The sequence below is a fragment of the Entelurus aequoreus genome, linkage group LG10 (genome assembly GCF_033978785.1).
Source record: "Entelurus aequoreus isolate RoL-2023_Sb linkage group LG10, RoL_Eaeq_v1.1, whole genome shotgun sequence".
Taxonomy (NCBI): domain Eukaryota; kingdom Metazoa; phylum Chordata; class Actinopteri; order Syngnathiformes; family Syngnathidae; genus Entelurus; species Entelurus aequoreus.
The window spans coordinates 50751995-50777534 of NC_084740.1; the positions used below are offsets into that span (position 1 = coordinate 50751995).

A 25540-nucleotide genomic window follows, 5' to 3' on the forward strand; every position below is an offset into this window, starting at 1 on the left:
GTATCAGTCCATCTTAGATGAGCTCAGGCCCAGCGAAGCCGACGGCGTTTCTGGGTGTTGTTGATAAACGGTTTTCGCCTTGCATAGGAGAGTTTTAACTTGCACTTACAGATGTAGCGACCAACTGTAGTTACTGACAGTGGGTTTCTGAAGTGTTCCTGAGCCCATGTGGTGATATCCTTTACACACTGATGTCGCTTGTTGATGCAGTACAGCCTGAGGGATCGAAGGTCACGGGCTTAGCTGCTTACGTGCAGTGATTTCTCCAGATTCTCTGAACCCTTTGATGATATTACGGAGCGTAGATGGTGAAATCCCTAAATTCCTTGCAATAGCTGGTTGAGAAAGGTTTTTCTTAAACTGTTCAACAATTTGCTCACACATTTGTTGACAAAGTGGTGACCCTCACCCTATCTTTGTTTGTGAATGACTGAGCATTTCATGGAATCTACTTTTGTACCCAATCATGGCATCCACCTGTTCCCAATTTGCCTGTTCACTTGTGGGATGTTCCAAATAAGTGTTTGATGAGCATTCCTCAACTTTATCAGTATTTATTGCCACCTTTCCCAACTTCTTTGTCACGTGTTGCTGGCATCAAATTCTAAAGTTAATGATTATTTGCAACAACAAAAAATGTTTATCAGTTTGAACATCAAATATGTTGTCTTTGTAGCATATTCAACTGAATATGGGTTGAAAATGATTTGCAAATCATTGTATTCTGTTTATATTTACATCTAACACAATTTCCCAACTCATATGGAAACGGGGTTTGTACAACAATGAGTAGATGAGTGTTATGTGTGTGTATATGTGTAAATAAATTAACACTGAAATTCAAGTATTTCTTTTATTTATATATATATATATATATATATATATATATATATATATATATATATATATATATATATATATATATATATACATATATATATATATATATATACATATAGCTAGAATTAACTGAAAGTCAAGTATTTCTTATATATATATATATATATATATATATATATATATATATATATATATATATATATATATATATATATATATATATATATATATATATATATATATATATATATATGTAAATATACTCCTCCCCTCTTAACCACGCCACCGCCCCACCCCGACCACGCCCCCATCTCCCGAATTCGAAGGTCTCAAGGTTGGCAAGTATGCTGGTAGAACATAATATGAGTTAGTTAATACACTTCAAAATATAGCCAATAATGTAATTTTTTGTGGCCCCCTATATATATATAAAAGTACCGAAAAGTATAGAGATACATTTAGTAGTTACCGGGACAACACTAGCAGGGTGTAACTCCGCCTATTGATCACAGACCATCCTCCATTCCTCCTCCTCCTTCTCCTCCTCCTCCGCACTTTCTTCACACACCGCATGGATAGCTGCAGAGCGCGGGAGCGTGTGTTTAAAGACAGAATCCCCCCCACCACCACCACCAGAAACCATCTTCCCGCCCCCTTTTGTAAAAAGTTTTCCCTCTTCTTCCGCAGGATTTGGGGGACATCCGTGTGGAGGACTTTTCCTATTTTGGACTTGTTCCACGGAGTGTCGAAAGTGTGGCGTGGTAACACAGTGCGAGGTCAACTTACTAATTGAGCTGATGACTGAAGGAGGAGAGAAGACGAGGATACAAGACATCAACGTGAGCTTCTTTCACCACTTTTATGTTCTCGTCTTCAAATGTTGCGTGTTTTGGGGAAGCCACAAACAACCAGCTATTATTATTTTTTGTATAAATATGATATTCCAGCGAAGTTGAACTGGGTTCCTGTTGACTAACCGCAGCAAACAATGTTGCGTAGAATTCAAGGCAGGAGCTGCTTATCAAATGTTTAAATAACTTTGACACAGACTGACATTCATTGCAAATGTTTGGTCTGTTTGTTTATCTACTCTAGTCAGGAGATAAAACGTTCCTCTCAAAGCTTTGACATCAAAGATGTGCCTTAAAGTCATCCTCTATCTAGAGCAGTCTCTATCTTAACCTTCTTGGAGGTACGAACCCTTCTTTAGTGAAAAATAAAATGTTGTTTTTTTTTCAAATTCAAGACAAAGTTATATGTTTTTGTTAACACTTTAGTGTGGGGAACATATTCTAAGCAACAAAGACTTAATTTAGAGTTATTTGGACACTAGGGGAACATATTCTAAGCAACAAAGACTTAATTTAGAGTTATTTGGACACTAGGGTAGCATATTCTAAGCAACAAAGACTTAATTTAGAGTTATTTGGACACTAGGGGAACATATTCTAAGCAACAAAGACTTAATTTAGAGTTATTTGGACACCAGGGGAACATTCTAAGTAACAAAGACTTAATTTAGAATTATTTGGACACCAGGGGAACATATTCTAAGTAACAAAGACTTAATTTAGAATTATTTGGACACTAGGGGGAACATATTCTAAGTAACAAAGACTTAAAGGCCTTTTTTTTAAATTTAAACGGGGATAGCAGATCTATTCTATGTGTCATACTTGATCATTTCGCGATATTGCCATATTTTTGCTGAAAGGATTTAGTATAGAACAACGACGATAAAGATTGCAACTTTTGGTATCTGATAAAAAAAAGGCTTGCCCCTACCGGAAGTAGCGTGACATAGTCAGTTGAACATATATGCAAAGTTCCCTATTGTTTACAATGATGGCCGCATGAAGTGAGAGAGATTCGGACCGAGAAAGCGACAATTTCCCCATTAATTTGAGCGAGGATGAAAGATTTGTGGATGAGTAAAGTGCAAGTGAAGGACTAGTGGGGAGTTGAAGCTATTCAGATAGGGAAGATGCTGTGAGAGCCGGGGGTGACCTGATATTCAGCTGGGAATGACTACAACAGTAAATAAACACAAGACATATATATACTCTATTAGCCACAACACAACCAGGTTTATATTTAACATGCCACAAATTAATCCTGCATAAAAACACCTGCGTGTTTGTTATGCTAGCTCCTAGCTCCTCTGCTAGCTCCTAGCTCCATAGAACACGCCAATACAATTCAAACACCTGATCAACACACACAATCACTCAGCCCAAAAGACCGTTCACCTAACCCAAGGTTCATAAAGCTTATATATTTTTAAAAAGTTACGTACGTGACGCGCACGTACGGTACGGTACGTGTTATGCTAGCTCCTAGCTCCTATGCTAGCTCCTAGCTCCATAGAACATGCCAATACAATTCAAACACCTGATCAACACACACAATCACTCAGCCCAAAAGACCGTTCACCTAACCCAAGGTTCATAAAGCTTATATATTTAAAAAAAGTTACGTACGTGACGCGCACGTACGGTACGGTACGTGTTATGCTAGCTCCTAGCTCCTATGCTGGCTCCTAGCTCCATAGAACACGCCAATACAATTCAAACACCTGATCAACACACACAATCACTCAGCCCAAAAGACCGTTCACCTAACCCAAGGTTCATAAAGCTTATATATTTTTAAAAAGTTACGTACATACGCAAAAAAAAGTTGCGCACATACGGTCAAGCGATCAAATGTTTAGAAGCCAAAGCTGCATACTCACAGTAGCACGTCTGCGTCTTTGTCATCCAAATCAAAGTAATCCTGGTAAGAGTCTGTGTTGTCCCAGTTCTCTACAGGCGTCTGTGTATCGAAGTCAAAAGTCCTCCTGGTTAGAGTCTCTGTTATCCGAGTTCTTCCATCTTGACTGCATCTTTCGGGAATGTAAACAAAGAAGCGCCGGCTGTGTACTGTTGTGGCTGACTACGTTCGAAAAATACGTCCCATTTCGCACCGACAACTTTCTTCTTTGCTTGCTCAGCTTCCTTCTCCATAATGCAATGAACATGATTGAAACAGATTCACGAACACAGATGTCCAGAATACTGTGGAATTATGAAATGAAAACAGAGCTTTTTCGTATTGGCTTCAATGTGGAAGGCATACTCGTGTTCGCCGGTCTACGTCACGCGCATACGTCATCCTCAGAGGCGTTTCGAACCGGAAGTTTAGCGGCAAATTTAAAATGTCACTTTATAAGTTAACCCGGCCGTATTGGCATGTGTTATAATGTTAAGATTTCATCATTGATATATAAACTATCAGACTGCGTGGTCGGTAGTAGTGGGTTTCAGTAGGCCTTTAATTTAGAGTTATTTGGACACTAGGGAAACATATTCTAAGTAACACAGATTTAATTTAGAGTTATTTGTACACTAGGGGAACATATTCTAAGCAACAAAGACTTAATTTAGAGTTATTTGGACACTAGGGGAACATATTCTAAGTAACAAAGACTTAATTTAGAGTTATTTGGACACTAGGGGAACATATTCTAAGTAACAAAGACTTAATTTAGAATTATTTGGACACTAGAGGAACATATTCTAAGTAACACATACTTAATTTAGAGTTATTTGGACACTAGGGGAACATATTCTAAGTAACACAGATTCAATTTAGAGTTATGTGGACACTAGGGGAACATATTTTAAGCAACAAAGACTCAATTTAGAGTTATTTGGACACTAGGGGAACATATTCTAAGCAACAAAGACTTAATTTAGAGTTATTTGGACACCAGGGGAACATTCTAAGTAACAAAGACTTAATTTAGAATTATTTGGACACTAGGGGAACATATTCTAAGTAACACATACTTAATTTAGAGTTATTTGGACACTAGGGGAACATATTCTAAGTAACAAAGACTTAATTTAGAGTTATTTGGACATTAGGGGAACATATTCTAAGTAACAAAGACTTAATTTAGAGTTATTTGGACACCAGGGGAACATTCTAAGTAAAGACTTAATTTAGAATTATTTGGACACTAGGGGAACATATTCTAAGTAACACAGACTTAATTTAGAGTTATTTGGACACTAGGGGAACATATTCTAAGTAACAAAGACTTAATTTAGAATTATTTGGACACTAGGGGAACATATTCTAAGTAACAAAGACTTAATTTAGAGTTATTTGGACACTAGAGGAACATATTCTAAGTAACACATACTTAATTTCGAGTTATTTGGACACTAGGGGAACATATTCTAAGTAACAAAGACTTAATTTAGAGTTATTTGGACACTAGGGGAACATATTCTAAGTAACAAAAACTCAATTTAGAGTTATTTGGACACTAGGGGAACATATTCTAAGTAACAAAGACTTAATTTAGAGTTATTTGGACACTAGGGGAACATATTCTAAGTAACACAGACTTAATTTAGAGTTATTTGGACACTAGGGGAACATATTCTAAGTAACAAAGACTTAATTTAGAATTATTTGGACACTAGGGGAACATATTCCAAGTAACAAAGACTTAATTTAGAGTTATTTGGACACTAGGGGAACATATTCTAAGTAACAAAGACTTAATTTAGAGTTATTTGGACACTAGGGGAACATATTCTAAGTAACAAAGACTTAATTTAGAGTTATTTGGACACAAGGGGAACATATTCTAAGTAACAAAGACTTAATTTAGAATTATTTGGACACTAGGGGAACATATTCTAAGTAACAAAGACTTAATTTAGAGTTATTTGGACACTAGGGGAACATATTCTAAGTAACAAAGACTTAATTTAGAGTTTGGACACTATAGGGGAACATATTCTAAGTAACAAAGACTTAATTTAGAGTTATTTGGACACCAGGGGAACATATTCTAAGTAACAAAGACTTAATTTAGAGTTATTTGGACATTAGGGTAACATATTCTAAGTAACAAAGACTTAATTTAGAGTTTGGACACTATAGGGGAACATATTCTAAGTAACAAAGACTTAATTTAGAATTATTTGGACACTAGGGGAACATATTCTAAGTAACAAAGACTTAATTTAGAGTTATTTGGACACCAGGGGAACATATTCTAAGTAACAAAGACCTTATTTAGAGTTATTTGGTTAGGGTCCGGGTTAGAGGGTTAGGGTTATAATAAGGCCATGCCGAATAAGGCATTAATAAGTACTTAATAATAACTAGTTAAGAGCCAATATGTTACTAATTTGCATGTTAATAAGAAACTAATTAATGGTGAATATGTTCCCCACACTAAAGTGTTACCATGTTTTTTTACTGGTGCACAAAATGAACCGTGCATGAACATCACCTTGTTCAAAGAACAAAACCAACACAGTGCATGAACTCACAACAAATTAGACACCTGCAAATCAGTCTGACTTCTGCTGTTGCTGTATCCGTAATACGCCGATAGGGAGAAGTTTTTATTTACACGATGAGTCGGGTGTGTTTTGACCTCCGCCGAACCCCTGAGGCCGACTCACCGAACCCCTAAGGTTCGATCAACCCAGGTTAAGAACCACTGCTCTATCTAAAGCAGTGGTTCTTAACCTTGTTGGAGGTACTGAACCCCACCAGTTTCATATTTGCATTCACCGAACCCTTCTTTAGTGAAAAATAAAATGTTGTTTTTTTTTCAAATTCAAGACAAAGTTATATGTTTTTGGTAACACTTTAGTATGGGGAACATATTCTAAGTAACAAAGACTTAATTTGAGTTATTTGGTTAGGGCCAGGGTTAGGCTTATAATAAGGCCATGCCGAATAAGGCATTAATAAGTACTTAATAATGACTAGTTAAGAGCCAATATGTTACTAATTTGCATGTTAATAAGCAACTAATTAATGGTGAATATGTTCCCCATGTGTACAGCTCCACTAATGGACATTGGAGTGCTACTTTCAAAGGCAAAGTTAAAGTATTGCTAGAAACATAATTTTATATGGGACTTTTTTGTATTATATGTATAGTACATTTTTCAAAAAGAAAAAAGCATAAAACACAGTATATTTAAATATACTAAATGTAAAAAAGGGTATACATATTCAAAATAATCTAGTTTGGTTACGCCATCATGAGCACAACACAAGGTTGTAAAAGTTTCAACTACAATTCTAAATAAGATGTCAAAAGCAAACTGAAATCAAATACACACAGCTTAAAGATTGATCAATACCTATTTATGATGATTTATCAAAATATAAAAGAAATATACCTGAACAGAACGCTCATGAGGGTTACACCAAAAAGTAACGCTATGAATCGCGTTTTTCCAAGTTTTTGGGGCATTTTTATGGTATTTCCAAGCATCTCCTTTTTATTATCGTTTATTTTAAATGGTCAAACTAATGCATATTATATATGCATGCCCTAGTAAACAAAAAAAAAGTCATATTTATTTTGATTGTTACATTTTGAAGTACATTTGTGCAGGTGTGTGCGAATGTACCCATTACCAGAGCTGTACACCCATACTAAAGTGTTACCATGTTTTTTTACTGGTGCACAAAATGAACCGTGCATGAACATCACCTTGTTCAAAGAACAAAACCAACACAGTGCATGAACTCACAACAAATTACACACCTGCAAATCAGTCTGACTTCTGCTGTTGCCGTATCCGTAATATGCCGATAGGGAGAAGTTTTTATTTACACGATGATTCGGGTGTGTCTCGACCTCCGCCGAACCCCTGAGCCCGACTCACCGAACCCATAGGGTTCAATCGAACCCAGGTTAAGAACCACTGATCTAAAGCATTGTTCCATTGTTTCAGTGACACCTTTTGCAGCGCTTGTTTGTTTGTTGACAGTGAATTAAAGTGTAACGAAACCCTGGTTTGAAGGTTAGAAAAGTTATTGGGAGTCATACAACAAATTTGTAAAATTGAACTTTCTTTCACCCGCCGTTTACTGAGATAGCCTCTGCAATAAATGCATAGATGTATGACGTCTTAAAGCTTTTCATAAAATGTATTTGATGTTCTTTTAAACTTTCATCTAATATATTAGTTTTATTGTCTCAGAGGAGAAATTTGTTTTGGCCATCAAGACGCAGCGTTTTACATACATGCATACATACATACATAGTTCATCAAACAATACAGTGAACAGTGCGCAAGTGATTGTTTGATTGAAACTTGTATTAGTAGATTGCACAGTACAGTACATATTCCGTACAATTGACCACTAAATGGTAACACCGCAATATGTTTTTCAACTTGTTTAAAGGCCTACTGAAATAATTTTTTTTTATTTAAACGGGGATAGCAGATCCATTCTATGTGTCATATTTGATCATTTCGCGATATTGCCATATTTTTGCTGAAAGGATTTAGTAGAGAACGACGACGATAAAGTTCGCAACTTTTGGTCGCTGATAAAAAAAGCTTTGCCCCTACCAGAAGTAGCGTGACGTCACAAGCTGGAGGGCTGCTCACATTTCCCTATTGTTTACAATGCAGCGAGAGAGATTCGGACCGAAAAAGCGACGATTACCCCATTAATTTGAGCGAGGATGAAAGATTCGTGGATGAGGAACGTGAGAGTTAAGGACTAGCGTGCAGTGCAGGACGTATCTTCTTTCGCTCTGACCGTAACTTAGGTATTGGAGTCCACACTTTCTCCTTTTTCTATTGTGGATCAAGGATTTGTATTTTAAACCACCTCGGATACTATATCCTCTTGAAAATGAGAGTCGAGAACGCAAAATGTACATTCACAGTGACTTTTATCTCCACGACAATACATCGGCGAAACACTTTAGCTACGGAGCTTACGTGATAGCATTGGGCTTAACTGCAGATAGAAACAAAAGAAATAAACCCCTGACTGGAAGGATAGACAGAAAATCAACAATACTATTAAACCATTGACATGTAAATACACGGTTAATGCTTTCCAGCTTGGCGAAGCTTAAAAATGCTGTTGCTAACGACGCCATTGAAGCTAACTTAGCAACGGGACCTCACAAAGCTATGATAAAAACATTAGCGCTCCACCTACGCCAGCCAGCCCTCATCTGCTCATCAACACCCGTGCTCACCTGCGTTCCAGCGATCGACGGAAGGACGAAGGACTTCACCCGATCATCCGTGCGGTCGGCGGCTAGCGCGTCTGCTATCCAAGTCAAAGTCCTCCTGGTTGTGTTGCTACAGCCAGCCGCTAATACACTGATCCCACCTACAACTTTCTTCTTTGCAGTCTTCATTGTTCATTAAACAAATTGCAAAAGATTCACCAACACAGATGTCCAGAATACTGTGGAAGTTTGAGATGAAAACAGAGCTATTTTGTATTGGATTCAATGGTGTACTAATACTTCCGTTTAGCTAGTGACGTCACACGCTTACGTCATCATACATAGACATTTTCAACCGGAAGTTTAGCGGGAAATTTAAAATTGCACTTTATAAGTTAACCCGGCCGTATTGGCATGTGTTGCAATGTTAAAATTTCATCATTGATGTATAAACTATCAGACTGCGTGGTCGGTAGTAGTGGCTTTCAGTAGGCCTTAAGTCGGGGTCCACGTAAATCAAAAAAGTAAGACCAAATTCTGAAAATTGGGTCTTACTTTTTTGTAACCGTTTTGAAAACAAATGATAAATGTATGCATTATCCTGTTATATCTCACATTCTATATTGTGTTTTGGAAAAAGGTTGTCATAAACGTTAATTCATAAAAAATAAAAATAAATACAAAAGAATACACATTTTTATGTATTCCCTATTTTTCGGAGTAGAAGTCGCACCGGCCGAAAATGCATAATAAAGAAGGAAAAAAACATAAGTCGCACTGGAGTATAAGTCAAATTTTTTTGGGAAATTTATTTGATAAAAGCCAACACCAAGAATAGACATTTGAAAGGCAATTGAAAATAAATAAAGAATAGTGAACAACAGGCTGAATAAGTGTACGTTATATGAGGCATAAATAACCAACTGAGAACGTGCCTGGTATGTTAACGTTATGGTAAGAGTCATTCAAATAACTATAACATATAGAACATGCTATACGTTTACCAAACAATCCGTCACTCCTAATCGCTAAATCCCATGAAATCTTATACGTCTAGTCTCTTACGTGAATGAGCTAAATAATATTATTTGATATTTTACGGTAATGTGTTAAAACTGCGACTTATAGCCTGAAAAATACGGTATGTAAATGTATTCAGTTATAAACATTCATTCACTTTCTTCTTTCCTTCATGGATCTAAACTTTACCGCTGCCAATATTTTTTCCTATATTTTTATTGTAATATTTTCAGAATGTATTTTTGGCCAAAGAAAACAATCTGAAGTTGTCTTTATTTTTAGTTTTAATGCCATGATTTTAATAGTCCGCCCCGCGTGTGCACAGATATTCCTCCATGCGGCCCCTGAGCTCAAATGAGTTTGACAACCCTGGCCTAAACAAATGCATTATGATGACATTGAAAGTGGCACTTTAATTACTTACTGTCACATATTTATTTTATTTCAAAGCTTTCAGACCAAATTGTGGAAATACTAATTATTTTAAAGCTATTACTATAGCTGAAAAGCTTCAGTCGGGCATTGATGTATGTTGTCAAATTGTATCGATCCACCCACCCCTGTTTATATTGAAGAGCTCTGTGTAGCTTAGCGGTTAGCACGGCGTCTTGTATCTTACTGTGTGTGGTGGCCTGTTAACTATGTTTTTCCGCCAGTGGTAATGATACCATACATACCATGGAGGCGAGGATTGGTGACTTAGAAGCCGCTTCACTTTATAGAGGGACGTTAGCTGCGAGCGACGCTGCTACATTGCATTGAGGACTCAGGCGTCCGTTCACTTGTCACAGTCAAATTTCTGTGACACAGCTAAAATGTGTCATCTATGTGCATTTTTCACGATATTACAATAGTAACAAAACCCTCTAACATCGACCAAATTTAAATGATTCATATCGGTTAATGCACAACCCTATTATAGACAAAAAAATGCTCACAATTATATTTTAGGCATTAAGGAAAAATCAGCCCGACACCTTAAGCACACATACTTTTCTGAAGCTTATTTGTCATTGACCATGTTTAATTTTTTTCAGCAATGTGGACAAAAATGTTGACTCGTTCTGTCAGTCTGACAATATACAAGAAAAATGCATATTTATCACTTTACAATTAATCTGCCAATAACTTCATCAGATGCTTTTGTAACAAGGCAAAACTAGAAGGAACGAATAGGCCTGGGCCGATAACACATTTTGCTTGACAATGTATTTACTTCCAAATAGCTTATAAACGAAGAGTTATAACAATCTTATTGTCAACATTATTTTAAGACCAAATTAACCACTGATGTAATGATAATACATAATAATAATAATGCAATAATACCCTTTCAATTGCAATCATTTTGTATTTCTTGTATATTTTAACATTGTAATTGAAATGCAAAATTGTACATTTCCAAGTTAAATAAAACAAACAAATAATACAATAAAATATGTTCTGTTTGCGAAATTTTGCACTTGAATAAAAATCGCAACCAAAAGCAGTAAAATAGGTTATGTCTCTTTTTATATGCACTTACTAAAACATAAAAAATATGGCTATAGTTATTGTGGCCATAATTATCATGGTAATCAATATTATCTGCGGTATTGTTGAATGTGCTCGAAAACTAATTATACACACAATCAAATATTTTAACCAAGTTGTATTTTCTTTTAAAATAACGAAAATAAATAGCCACACAATATACTTTCTTGGTAGACGAAACATCAAATATTGTTTAGCTTCAAAAGATCCAACCATTTTTTTGTTTAAACATTTTCTTTCATTTTATCCATTCATCCATCTATCTTCTTCCGCTTATCTGAAGTTTAGTTGCTGGGGCAGAAGCCTAAGCAGAGAAGCCCAGACTTCTCTTTTCCCAGCTACATCGTCCTGGGTCTTCCCCGTGGCCTCCTACCGGTCAAACGCGCCCTAAACACCTCCCCGGGGAGGCGTCCTGGGGGACATTTTGAAACCGATGCAAACTGTGACTGCTTTTGCTGCCCGTAACAACGCATGTAGGCCTATATAGCGGTTATCGAGGCTGGAAAACAACAAAAGGTCATTTTGATTTATTGTTTGCTGAATTGACTTACTGCGATGAGGTGGCGACTTGTCCAGGGTGTACCCCGCCTACCGCCCGATTGTAGCTGAGATAGGCTCCAGCGCCCCCCGCAACCCTGAAGGGAATGAGCGGTAGAAAATGGATGGATGGATGGATACATTGACTTAGCAAATATCAGCCCAGGCCTAGCCACGCAAGACAAAACATCTTGAATTATTGACCACTTCACAGAGACCCACCTCCTACTTATGTATAAAATGTATGCATTATTCATTCATTTTAAAAAAGCTATTTGTTATAGCTGATTTTGATAGAGATATGCTCTAAATCTCTACTGTGGCGTGGTGTTTGTAAGCCAGTCTGCCTCTCATCAGTCTCCCTGAGCAGGCTAGGCAACAATAAATGTAGATAGATTGACTCATTTATTGTAATTCTGAAATATAATAAATAGGTTTGTCTTACACTTATTTTCTATTTTTAGGTTTGGATGTGCAACCAAAGCCTCACTGCGGTGATTTGACCCTGGATGCCATTATTTGATGGCATTCTGCAGACTGTCAAAGCCATCAGATATGTCTGGGTTTCTTGAGAGGCCGGTGCTGCAGTACGGCGGGCCCTACTTTTCCAGCGACCCCAGAGGGTTGCCATCCTGCATTAACTCGAACTCCTCTCTGCTGGATGCGAGAAGTCCTATTAGTCACCTGTCGAGCCCACAAGGACAAAGCCTCATCTTTCGCAGACAAGACAGCAGTTCCTCTGATGACAGCCATTCCTCCTCAAAGCATCACAGGCCACTCACACTGGGCTTTACGGCGGACTCTAATAAAAATGCAGGAAGCAGTATCCCAACAGCAGCGACTATTAGAGAAACAAAAACAGGAGACGAGAATGCTTCTCTGTTAACTGACAGCCCTGTTTACCTGGCTATTCCTAGAGCCATGTATGGACATAACCCCTGCTGCCATAACCTGAGCTGCATGATGGGACATCGGTACAGTGTGGCGCATGGATCCCAGCAAATGCTAGCAAATACTGAGTTAGAGCACAATTGGACGCAGGCTGGAGTTCACAACAGCAAAAGATTATGCATGCAGCGGAAGGCAGACACCGTTCAAAGAGGTTTACAGTTAGATTCCGGTGATGAGCAAATCAGGATCGCACAGAGCACAAACGAAGGAAGGACTATGCCAGCTAGGACTGAGCCAAACTATGGCGCCTATCCCTATATGCCTCACCATTCTACGTCTACCTCTTTAAGTGAGCAGAATTTACAGCCGTCTCCCAGAGGCTATGCAGGCATCCACCCCTCCCATGCAACATGTGAGCATATGACCTCAGAGATTTATCAAGAATGTTCTCCAATGTCCAAATATGGCAATCAAACAAAGCAGCCAATGTTTTACTCCCCTCAGGCCACGGTAGAAGTAAAGAACAGGACACATGGTAGAGATACTGGTGCAAGGCATGAAGAGGCCCCCCCTCTTCGAAAACACACAACCCCGAACCAAGGGGACCATTATTTATGTCCTCAGAGGCTTCATGGTGACATTCCTTTGTTTTTGCATAGCCCTGAAACACTACCACATCACTCCTTTGTGCAAGGCTTTGATTATCCATGTTATGCTTTTCCTGGGTTTCATTTAGGCCAACTCAGAACCCTAAAAAGGCAACATGCCTCACCTGTGCTGAATTCAAATAGCGTCAATAATGTTTCCCCCTCAGGCCAATATTTAGATCACCCAATTTCCCCTGTAGCCAGTAGCACCAGCCAGCATGTTGGACCATCACACACGTCACATTCCTTCCTGAGAATGGACCAAATCAGGCCAACGCGATGTCAACCTGTGTCGCCTTCCCCCATTCAAGCAAGACTATTCTTTCCCTCTCCTGCCAGCCGACACATAGATCAAGCTGTCTTCTCACCTCCTGGTTTAACCACAGAGAGGCTCCTGGACTATTCAGCTTGTGTAGGTCAGGTCACTTCCCCAAATCAGCCCAGAGACCCACCAGTTTCCCCCATGACATGGCTTCCTCTATACCCCAATCAGACGTCAGATTGTATCCTTGCAGCTAATAATCCTAACCTTCGCACAGTCATTGTAACAGGAAATAGACACAGTGATTCAAGTGATCCATCAACTCCTGTTCACACAGGTAACCTGAAGACGTGCGTTCCTCATACACCTCCACTACTAAAAATAAAAGAGGAAGCTTTGGATTTATATGAAACTGACTCATTTAAAAAGCAACAGCCACAAGAATTGAAGGACTACCTGGTGCAAAAAAAAGCAGTCTCTCCCCAAATGCCAGTTATTGACAATGTGTTTAGCCTGGCGCCTTACCTGTCAGCATCTCGAGTGCTACCTGTAGAAGGGGAACCTCAGAAAACTCCGCTGTCACCTAAGAAATGTGAAATTAACCACATAGCGAGCACTAAAGAAATAAAACCAGATCCAGAAGGGCCACCCACTGATGTCTGTAGAGATACTCCAGTTGCAGAAACGTTTGAAACCACAAATATTAAAGTGGAGAAAATAAATCCTCCCAACGGGTGTGACTCGAGTGAAGGTTCTGTGAGTCAGGCCATAAAGGATCAAATCAAAACAGAACCAGAGGACACAACTTTGTTAGAAATCAGCTCTATGCTGGTCATTAAGAAATGTGAACCTGAGGAACTTGAAACTAAACCTACCCCGGTAGAAGAAACTGAGCTTTCAGATGAGCCCGAACCGCCAAGCTCATCTTGTCTGAGCGACGTAAGGACACTACATGAGCAGCAGGCGGTCAGCAGCACTGAACCTCCATCTCAGAATCCACCTCAACCCCCAGGCCCCAAATTTGATATCAAAAATATTTCACCCGAGTCCCTTAAGATTTCCAACCACAAAATTAGTCTTCGTGATGTGTTGTTGTCTTATTCAGCACCACCTCAAAAAGTTCCCATTGTGAGCGTTCGTATAGAACCAAATAAACCAAAAGTGCAAGCACCAGTTCGTAAGCACTTTATAGAGATGCACCGCTCCCTCTGCAAGTTGGTGTCCAAATGTGTGTCGGCCACCCCGGAGCAGCAGCTCAGAACTTGGCTTTCTAAGCAGGAACTGCCTGAACTCCCCACCAAAATCCTGAAAATCTCCTGCCTGCTGGGAATTAAAGCAAGACGAAAATGGCACAATGAGGACATCAACTCTGCTCTCCAGGAAGTGCTCGATAGGCTGATGGATTACACCATGCTGGGCTGCTGTCCTTTTCCGTACGTCATGCGGACAGGGGACGTGTTCCTCCCCATGCTGGTGGTCAAAGAAATTCTTTTTCCCATAGTCCCCGTCCACTTCGTCGACCAAGTCCTGCAAAAACACAAAGTGGAACTGCGGCCCACGACGCTCTCCGAGGAGAAGATCCTCATCCAGTTCCATAAACGAAGCTGTTCGTCCCGACTGAGGAGGTTGATGTCGCTCAAGCATCTGCCCAGCATCTACATGGATGTGCTTAACCTTTTCTATTATTCCACTGTGTGTAAACACTTAGGTGAGTGCAGTTAATCTGTTTGGATCTTTTATCTCTTTATTGGACAAGGAAGTCAATTTGGCAACGTAAACGTGGGTCCAAATTGATGCCAATTATTGCAAATTCTACTTAATAGCCTTTTTTTCAGAGATCCCGCTTGAATTGGCGCATTAAAACCTTAACACTAGAGGGCATAACACTAGAGGGCATTTATTAGCCCATGGGCTCATTAAATCTGAATATTTCCGTCTAATTGTGTTTTCACACACAGCCATCAAGAAAGTTGAAAGCATACCGCAGTAAAACAAGGTTTGGTAGATAAACGCAGTGATATCTGACATGATTCACTTGAAACTACAAGTAAATAGACCTATAGCTACGTCTGCAGTGCATAAATGCATAGGGCCGCTTTTAACAATGAGTAATATATGAATATACATGTGTGTATATATATATTTATATATATATACATGTATATATATATAATACATTAACAATATATTTTTTTTACATAAGCTGCAAAAAATATTTAAATTTTACTTTAAAAACTGGCAGCTCAATAATGAATAATGAATTGCATTTTTAACACACTTTACATTTGTTAAAATCTCAAAGTGCTACAAAGTATAAAAATAGAAATTAAGAATATGCAATAAAAAAATAATATATAAAAGAAATCATGACACACAACAGAAACATAGATAAAAATAGAAATAAAAGCATAAAGCACTGGATAAAAAACAGATAAGCAAGCAGTGCATTTAAAAACAAGAAGGCAGAGAAATTAGATAAAAGCTGTGCTAAAAAGGTGGGTTTTTAGTCCCTTCTTAAAATGGTCGACCGACTGTGGTGCTCTAAGATGGTTGGGGAGAGCGTTCCAAAGTTCGGGAGCGGTCGAGCAGAAAGCCCGGCGGCCCATAGATTGTAGCTTTGTCCTGATGGGTTTGAGGATGTTAGTGTTTGAGGAGCGGAGGTTGCGGGTAGGGGGTTGAGGGGAAACTAAGTCCTTGAGGTAGGAGGGGGTGTTGCCGTAGATGCATTGGTGAGTGAGAAGGTTGATCTTAAATTGGGTCCGGGTTGCAATAGGGAGCCAGTGGAGTGATTTGAGAATAGGTGTGATATGATTATGCTTGCGTACTCTCGGCTCAGTCACCAGAATTTTACAGTGAAAGCAGTGGGTTTTTTACAGAATATGAAAAAATGGAATGGAATGGAAAAACAATACCACTGTTTAGAGCTGCCAGTTTTTTTTTGTTTTTTTTACCGTAAAATCTTGTTGTTTCATCTCATACTGTCCTCGCGGAAGTGTTATACAAAGTTTAACTTCAAATTGTGACAAATATATAGACATTAGGAATGTCCCCATCAATCTGCCAATGATCAGTATTGGCTGATTTCCGTGAAAAAGTGTGTGAGTTGCCATTTCCGATTAATGCCTTTCAATGCCGATCATAAACGCAGATCCTCTGTCTGACACTGTATTTATTTTTAGCCACCCGGCTGAACGGCTGGCAGCTAATTATGTTTTTCCATACACAGTGTGGAGCCGCTCCCCTAGGTTAGTAATAATCACTTCCATTGCGGCAAATAAAAAATATTTTTTTATCATTATCAAGTACAATATCACTGGAAGATGAGGCTAAAACATGTTACACAACAGTAGCAAGCCAGGGGAAAACATTCTAATAGCTAGGCTAATTGCTGAGATAAACAACACCACACATAGGATGAACAAAAGCTTTAAACAACACCAAGAAATACTGTAAGTGCTTGATAAACTTTAAGAAGTGCAGATAGAATCACGTTAAAGCAGAAATTAAGCAGTTATTAACAGTAAGTGAAAAAGTAGATTAATAATAGTCTAGAAAGAGGATAATATAACAGCAACTGTTGGTGTGTCAGCATTGTCAGTCAGTACAATTGTACCGATCCATAAATAGGTGGGGTCTGCACCAATTTTAGTCTCAGTATAAGATTGACACCAGAGTGACTAGATCGCTATTTTTATTTTGTCAAAATCACTTTTGTTAATGTTTACAAATTCAGAATTATTTCCTGGAGACAGGTGGACTGTAAGGGTGCAAACAAAGGGATTTAAATCAGCATTAGATCGTAGTTTCTTTGTTTAGTTATTGTGTACTACTTCATTTAATTTGCTGTCAATAGCATGCTCCATGAATACATTTAAAATACAGGTAATACATGTATTGGTATCGGCCGATCTCACTCATGGATAATCGGTATCGACTCGGCAGCATAAAACCCTGGTCAAAACATCCCTAATAGATTTCAGATGTAAACCACTACTTATTAACAAAGGTAGTCGCTGGTTTCTTTTTATATCTTAATTATGTAAATACATTGAATATCGAAATCACTACACTAACTTTAGTTGTTTTTTAATAATTATTACAACTACCGTATTTTTCAGGGTATAAGTCGCACCGGCCGAAAATGCATAATAAAATAAGAAAAAAACATATAAGTCGCACTGGAGTATAAGTCGCATTTTTGGGGGAAATGTATTTGATAAAAGCCAACACCAAGAATAGACATTTGAAAGGCAATTGAAAATAAATAAAGAATAGTGAACAACAGGCTGAATAAGTGTACGTTATATGAGGCATAAATAACCAACTGAGAACGTGCCTGGTATGTTAACGTAACATATTATGGTAAATCATTCAAATAACTATAACATATAGAACATGCTATACGTTTACCAAACAATCTGTCACTCCTAATCGCTAAATCCCATGAAATCTTATACGTCTAGTCTCTTACGTGAATGAGCTAAATAATATTATTTGATATTTTACGCTAATGTGTTAATAATTTCACACATAAATCGCTCCTGAGTATAAGTCGCACCCCCGGCCAAACTATGAAAAAAACTGAGACTTATAGTCCGAAAAATGCGGTATGTGTACTGTCTCAGAGTGCTCTGTATACGCAGGTGCTTTTACACCTAACCCAGATAACCATTCTTAGAATGTTGTGATTATGTTAGCCTTTTGTAAAAATATAGTACATACTGCGATAAAACCACATTTTTGAGGGTAATCGCCAATAGGTGGTTATACATAGACAAGCATTCACATTAGAACTAGAGATAATAGCTTTTTTGCCGATATCCCGATTTTGTCCAACTCTTAATTACCGATTCCAATATCAACCGATACCGATATATACGGTCGTCGAATTAACACATTATTATGCCTAATTTTTTTGTGATGCCCTGCTTGATGCATTAAACAATGTAACAAGGTTTTCCAAAATAAGAGAACAACTTTAACTCAAATTATGGAAAAAAGTGCGAACAAGGCACTGCCATATTTATTATTGAAGTCACAAAGTGCATTATTTTTTTTAACATGCCTCAAAACAGCAGCTTGGAATTTGGGATATGCTCTCTCTGAGATAATCCTGATACCCACTACAACTATGGGAAATACTATACTTTGACTTTCACAAAGTCTTAAGTCTTAAGAAAGTGCATTATTCTTAATTTTTTTTTAACATGCCTCAAAACAACAGCTACCAAAACAATGAAGGCACACAGCTTCGGTCCAGAGTATACTAGAGTAATAAAGTAAACCATAACATAGTCCTCCTTTAGTGCAAGACTGCCTGGCATACTGTATAGCAGGAAATTATAAACTGGGCTCAATCTGCCTTGCTCTAACGCGTATTTGTATGAGTAACAAAAATATGCTGCAAGCTAGTGGTGAGTGCTTGAAGTGGCCTACCAGTCAGTCAGAGCTTCTGAAATGCTGCGTTGAGACAGGGCAGCTCCGTTCACTGCAAGCTGCAAAGTGTGCGCCATGCAGGGCAGACTAGCCACACCAAACTCCACCGTAACTTTTGCCATACTGCGTGCGTTGCCCCTGACCACAACGTGGGCTTTCGCCCCAGGGTGGTTTTTGTTGTATTTTTGTTTTTTCTCGGCGGAGTCTTTAAGCGACAACTGTGTGGTACTACTTTTTTCGCTGTTTGCTTTTCATCCATCTTCCGCTTGTATTCATCGTGTACCTCCTTAGGATTCTTGAAGAGGTGGGAGATCAAATTGCTTGTATTAAAGGAAGACGTCTTGGTCCCTCCTCGCATAACCAACTTTTTGCAGTCATTGCAAATTGCCAGATTTTTATCCGTCAGACACACTTTAAAATAATCCCAAATCATAGACATGGTGTCGTTAGTCAGTCACCGAGCAAGCTCGCTTGTTAGCCACGGCTACAGCACCGGCAACAACACACTCTAGTTGTTATGCTCCGCTTGCGGCGGTTTGATGAGGTCATCAAGCGTCGCCAGTAAACCTCTCATGCTGCAGTTGTCAACTCCTGTGTTGTGTGTGGGAGAGGAGAGAGGGGAGGGGCTGCTGACTGGGTTTATATCCGTGTTTTACCGGATATGTACCGCTCCGTACAACGGCGTTTTAAAAAGTCATTAATTTTACTTTTTGAAACCGATACCGATAATTTCAGATATCACATTTTAAAGCATTTATCGGACATCTCTAATTAGAACGCTTTTTTTTATTGCCACACTGCGGAGCGTTAATTGTGATGTGACAACAATCATTTGTTAAAAAAACAAAACAAAAGTTTGCATTGATTAAAGCAAGCTATAACAGACTGAACAACACATAACTTAAACTACATCAACTTTAATAACACCCCCCACACACACACACCAGTCTGTGACGACAATGCAACAAAAAGTATAAACGATAAAACATTGAACATTAAGAGTATGTGAAAGTTCGACTCCTACCTTGTTTACATCCCTGACGACTTCCTTAAAGTTTTGTAATCAATCAGAAATATCAAGCAGCTAAAATGCTGCAAACATGTGGAAGTGTGGAGAGAGTGTTATGCATATATCACTCATCATGCACTGTAATGGATTTATAGATTTGTAATTTTAAATGATATATACGTGTTTTAAAAGGATATTTAAGTGTTTTATAATGTCTACAAAGATCAATTGTGTTATGTGTGACTGTGTGTTGACTTTATTTGTTGGTTATAGTTCATTTACACCATGAGTGGGTAAAGTTGTATGGATTGGGTCATATAAATTGATGCTGTGCCTAATTTTGATTTGAAAATAATTTGGTGTGCGTTAACTAGTGATTGCATGGAGGTTGGCAAATTTGACCTGATTTCTTAACAACCTGATTTGCAGACGGATCAATTAAAGCTAGAATAAACTGCCGGCTATACTTGTTAAACTTCTGATGTCTCGCGGGCACATGGCTGTTTTAAGCCAAGTATGGGGTGTTCATGTTATCTGTGCAACAAGACATCATAATGATCCCCTCTTTTCCCCCAAAAAATGGGTTAACTCGCTGGATTATAAAGACAATACAACATATATCCGTAAACTGGGATGCATATGCAAAAGTGCAATATATTTATCTGTACAGTAAATCTTATTTATATCTGCACCTTCTTTTGTACATGCAACTTTTATCCTGCACTACAACAAGATAATGCAACACAATTTCGTTCTTATCTGTACTGTAAAGTTCAAATTTGAATGAAAATAAAGGAAGTGTAAGTCTCTAAGTCCAAAATGTCAGCCAGTGCAACAATGTTTTTGTTTTTTTGAACTCATTTGTGCTATCACAAATGTCTGCTTATCTGGCAGTAAACGTTCATATTCCAAATAAAATGCATTTATTTTTTACAGAGTCAACTTCACCTGACGTCCAAAAGAATACCCAGGTATCTTTTTTTTTTTATGTTGTTCTTTAACCTCCATATTCTTTCTCGCTTTTTCCTTTGAGCGCAGGGAAGCTAATATCCAGGGAAAAACAGGAAGTTGCATGTGATTGCACTGCACTTGTTCACAGCGTGTGGTGAGGAAATATTTTTTTGGTTTTCCTCACATCCATGAGACCGTGCATATTGGGTGGACTCCTACTCAAACATTAATGATGACTAAAGCACATTCAGGAGCTTGTTAAACTTGTTTTCTAATATCATGTCAGGACAAGCTGGAAGGAATCCTGCTTTGTTTAAAAGCCTGTAAGACCAACTGTTTGTTCGGCCCCAGGATCTAGTAAACAAATAGTTGCATGTTTTAGCCACACTGCAAAGACTCTGCTTTACACTCCATTGTTTGTTGACTTCTCTAACTGCACTGTTTTTTGTTAAATTGTTAAAATAGGGTTTTTGTTTCAATGAGTTAAAGGTCATCACATGGTTTAATTTGTGTAATTGCACATGTCCGAAAGGAAGTAGGAAGAAGCAGAGCTTATTTAATCTTACCCCTTGTCCATATCTACTACTGACACTTCATTCACATTATATGTTACATTACGAAACTTACAATATTTAATTTTCTTACATTTTGTCATTTGACGTTTATGTATGTGTGTGTGAGTGTGTGTGTGTGTGTGTGTGTGTGTGTGTGTGTCTGTGTGTGTGTGTGTGTGTGTGTATATTAGTGTATGTATATGTAGATGTGTGTATGTAAAAATGTGTGTGTGTGTGTGTGTGAATATATATATATATATATATATATATATATATATATATATACATATATATATATATATATATACATATACATATATGTATGTGTGTGTATATATATATATACATACATATATGTATGTGTATATATATGTATATATACATACATATATGTATGTATATATATATATACAGTATATACATATATGTGTGTATTTATGTTTATATATGTGTATGTATGTTTATATATATATATATATATATATATATATATATATATATATATATATATATATATATATATATATATATATATATATATATATATATGGATGTATGTATGTTTATATATATATATACACACATATGTATATATGTGTGTATGTGTATATATTAGGGCTGCAACTAACAACTAATTTGATAATCGATTAATCTGTTGATTATTACTTCGATTAATCGTTTAATAATCGGATAAAAGAGACAAACTACATTTCTATCCTTTCCAGTATTTTATAGGAAAAAAACAGCATACTGGCACCATACTTATTTTGATTATTGTTTCTCAGCTGTTTGTAAATGTTGCAGTTTATAAATAAAGGTTTATAATTAAAAAAATTAGCCTCTGCGCATGCGCATAGCATAGATCCAACAAATCGATGACTAAATGAATCGCCAACTATTTTTATAATCGATTTAATCGATTAGTTGTTGCAGCCTTAGTATATACAGTATGTATGTATATATACATATGTATATACACATATGTATGTGTATATATATATATATATATATATATATATATATATATATAAAAATATATACATATGTATGTATATATATATATACACACATATATGTATATATGTGTATGTATGTTTATATATATATACACACACATATATCTCAATATATATATTTTTATATATATATATATATATATATATATATGAATATGTTATATATATATATGTATATACACATATGTATGTGTGTATATGTGTATATATACATATTTATATGTATGTGTATATATATATTTTGTATATATACATATGTATGTATGTATATACATGTGTGTGTATGTATGTATATACATATGTATGTATATACAAACCCCGTTTCCATATGAGTTGGGAAATTGTGTTAGATGTAAATATAAACGGAATACAATGATTTGCAAATCATTTTCAACCCATATTTAATTGAATATGCTACAAAGACAACATATTTGATGTTCAAACTAATAAACAGTAGATTCCATGAAATGCTCAGTCATTCACAAACAAGGATGGGGCGAGGGTCACCACTTTGTCAACAAATGCGTGAGCAAATTGTTGAACAGTTTAAGAACAACCTTTCTCAACCAGCTATTGCACGGAATTTAGGGATTTCACCATCTACAGTCCGTTATATCATCAAAGGGTTCAGAGAATCTGGAGAAATCACTGCACGTAAGCAGCTAAGCTCGTGACCTTCGATCCCTCAGGCTGTACTGCATCAACAAGCGACATCAGTGTGTAAAGGATATCACCACATGGGCTCCGTAACACTTCAGAAAACCACTGTCAGTAACGACAGTTGGTCGCTACATCTGTAAGTGCAAGTTAAAACTCTCCTATGCAAGGCGAAAACCGTTTATCAACTACTCCCAGAAACGCCGTCGGCTTCGTTGGGCCTGAGCTCATCTAAGATGGACTGGTACAAAGTGGAAAAGTGTTCTGTGGTCTGACGAGTCCACATTTCAAATTTTTTTTGGAAACTGTGGACGTCGTGTCCTCCGGACCAAAGAGGAAAAGAACCATCCGGATTGTTATAGGCGCAAAGTTGAAAAGCCAGCATGTGTGATGGTATGGGGGTTTATTAGTGCCCAAGACATGGGTAACTTACACATCTGTGAAGGCGCCATTAAGGCTGAAAGGTACATACAGGTTTTGGAGCAACATATGTTGCCATCCAAGCAACGTTACCATGGACGCCCCTGCTTATTTAAGCAAGACAATGCCAAGTCACGTGTTACATCAACGTGGCTTCATAGTAAAAGAGTGCGGGTACTAGACTGGCCTGCCTGTAGTCCAGACCTGTCTCCCATTGAAAATGTGTGGCGCATTATGAAGCCTAAAATACCACAACGGAGACCCCCGGACTGTTGAACAACATAAGCTGTACATCAAGCAAGAATGGGAAAGAATTCCACCTGAGAAGCTTCAAAAATGTGTCTCCTCAGTTCCCAAACGTTTACTGAGTGTTGTTAAAAGGAAAGGCCATGTAACACTGGTGAACATGCCCTTTCCCAATTACTTTGGCACGTGTTGCAGCCATGAAATTCTAAGTTAAATATTATTTGCAAAAAAAAAATTAAGTTTATGAGTTTGAACATCAAATATTTTGTCTTTGTAGTGCATTAATATGAATATGGGTTGGAAGGGATTTGCAAATCATTGTAACACAATTTCCCAACTCATATGGAAAAGGGGTTTGTATATACATGTATGTGTATATGTATATGTATGTATATATATATATGTGTATATATGTATGTGTATGTATATATATGTAGGTGTATATATGTATGTATATATGTACGTATGTATATATATGTATGTATGTGTATATATATATATACAGTATGTGTGGAGATGTGTATATATATATATATATATATATGTGTGTGTGTATATATATGTAAGTATGTATGTATATATGTATGTGTATATATATATATGTGTGTTTATATCCATCCATCCATCCATCTTCTTCCGCTTATCCGAGGTCGGGTCGCAGGGGCAGCAGCCTAAGCAGGGAAGCCCAGACTTCCCTCTCCCCAGCCACTTCGTCTACCTCTTCCCGGGGGATCCCGAGGCGTTCCCAGGCCAGCCGGGAGACATAGTCTTCCCAACGTGTCCTGGGTCTTCCCCGTGGCCTCCTACCGGTCGGACGTGCCCTAAACACCTCCCTAGGGAGGCGTTCGGGTGGCATCCTGACCAGATGCCCGAACCACCTCATTTGGCTCCTCTCGATGTGGAGGAGCAGTGGCTTTACTTTGAGCTCCTCCCGGATGACAGAGCTTCTCACCCTATCTCTTAAGGGAGAGACCCGCCACCCGGCGGAGGAAACTCATTTCGGCCACTTGTACCCGTGATCTTGTCCTTTCGGTCATAACCCAAAGCTCATGACCATAGGTGAGGATGGGAACGTAGATCGACCGGTAAATTGAGAGCTTTGCCTTGCGGCTCAGCTCCTTCTTCACCACAACGGACCGATACAGCGCCCGCATTACTGAAGACGCCGCACCGATCCGCCTGTCGATCTCACGAACCACTCTTCCCTCACTCGTGAACAAGACTCCGAGGTACTTGAACTCCTCCACTTGGGACAAGATCTCCTCCCCAACCCGGAGATGGCACTCCACCCTTTTCCGGGCGAGAACCATGGACTCGGACTTGGAGGTGCTGATTCTCATCCCAGTCGCTTCACACTCAGCTGCGAACCGATCCAGTGAGAGCTGAAGATCCTGGCCAGATGAAGCCATCAGGACCACATCATCTGCAAAAAGCAGAGACCTAATCCCGCAGCCACCAAACCGGATCCCCTCAACGCCTTGACTGCGCCTAGAAATTCTGTCCATAAAAGTTA

General features: G+C 38.0%; 1 protein-coding gene across 2 annotated transcripts in view; it reads left to right on the forward strand.

The window, feature by feature from the left end:
- Window positions 1–1422: 1422 nt before the first annotated feature.
- lg10h15orf39 (linkage group 10 C15orf39 homolog) overlaps window positions 1423–25540 on the forward strand; it is a 37475-nt gene continuing 13357 nt past the window's right edge. The window contains exons 1-3 of one of the 2 annotated variants that reach the window (XM_062061129.1): window positions 1423–1679; window positions 12403–15446; window positions 21222–21288. In XM_062061129.1, coding sequence (XP_061917113.1) covers window positions 12461–15446; window positions 21222–21288 — 3053 coding nt within the window. In that variant the 5' untranslated portion in view covers window positions 1423–1679; window positions 12403–12460. The remainder of the gene's footprint in view (window positions 1680–12402; window positions 15447–21221; window positions 21289–25540) is intronic. The other variant, XM_062061128.1, reaches the window with a different exon arrangement.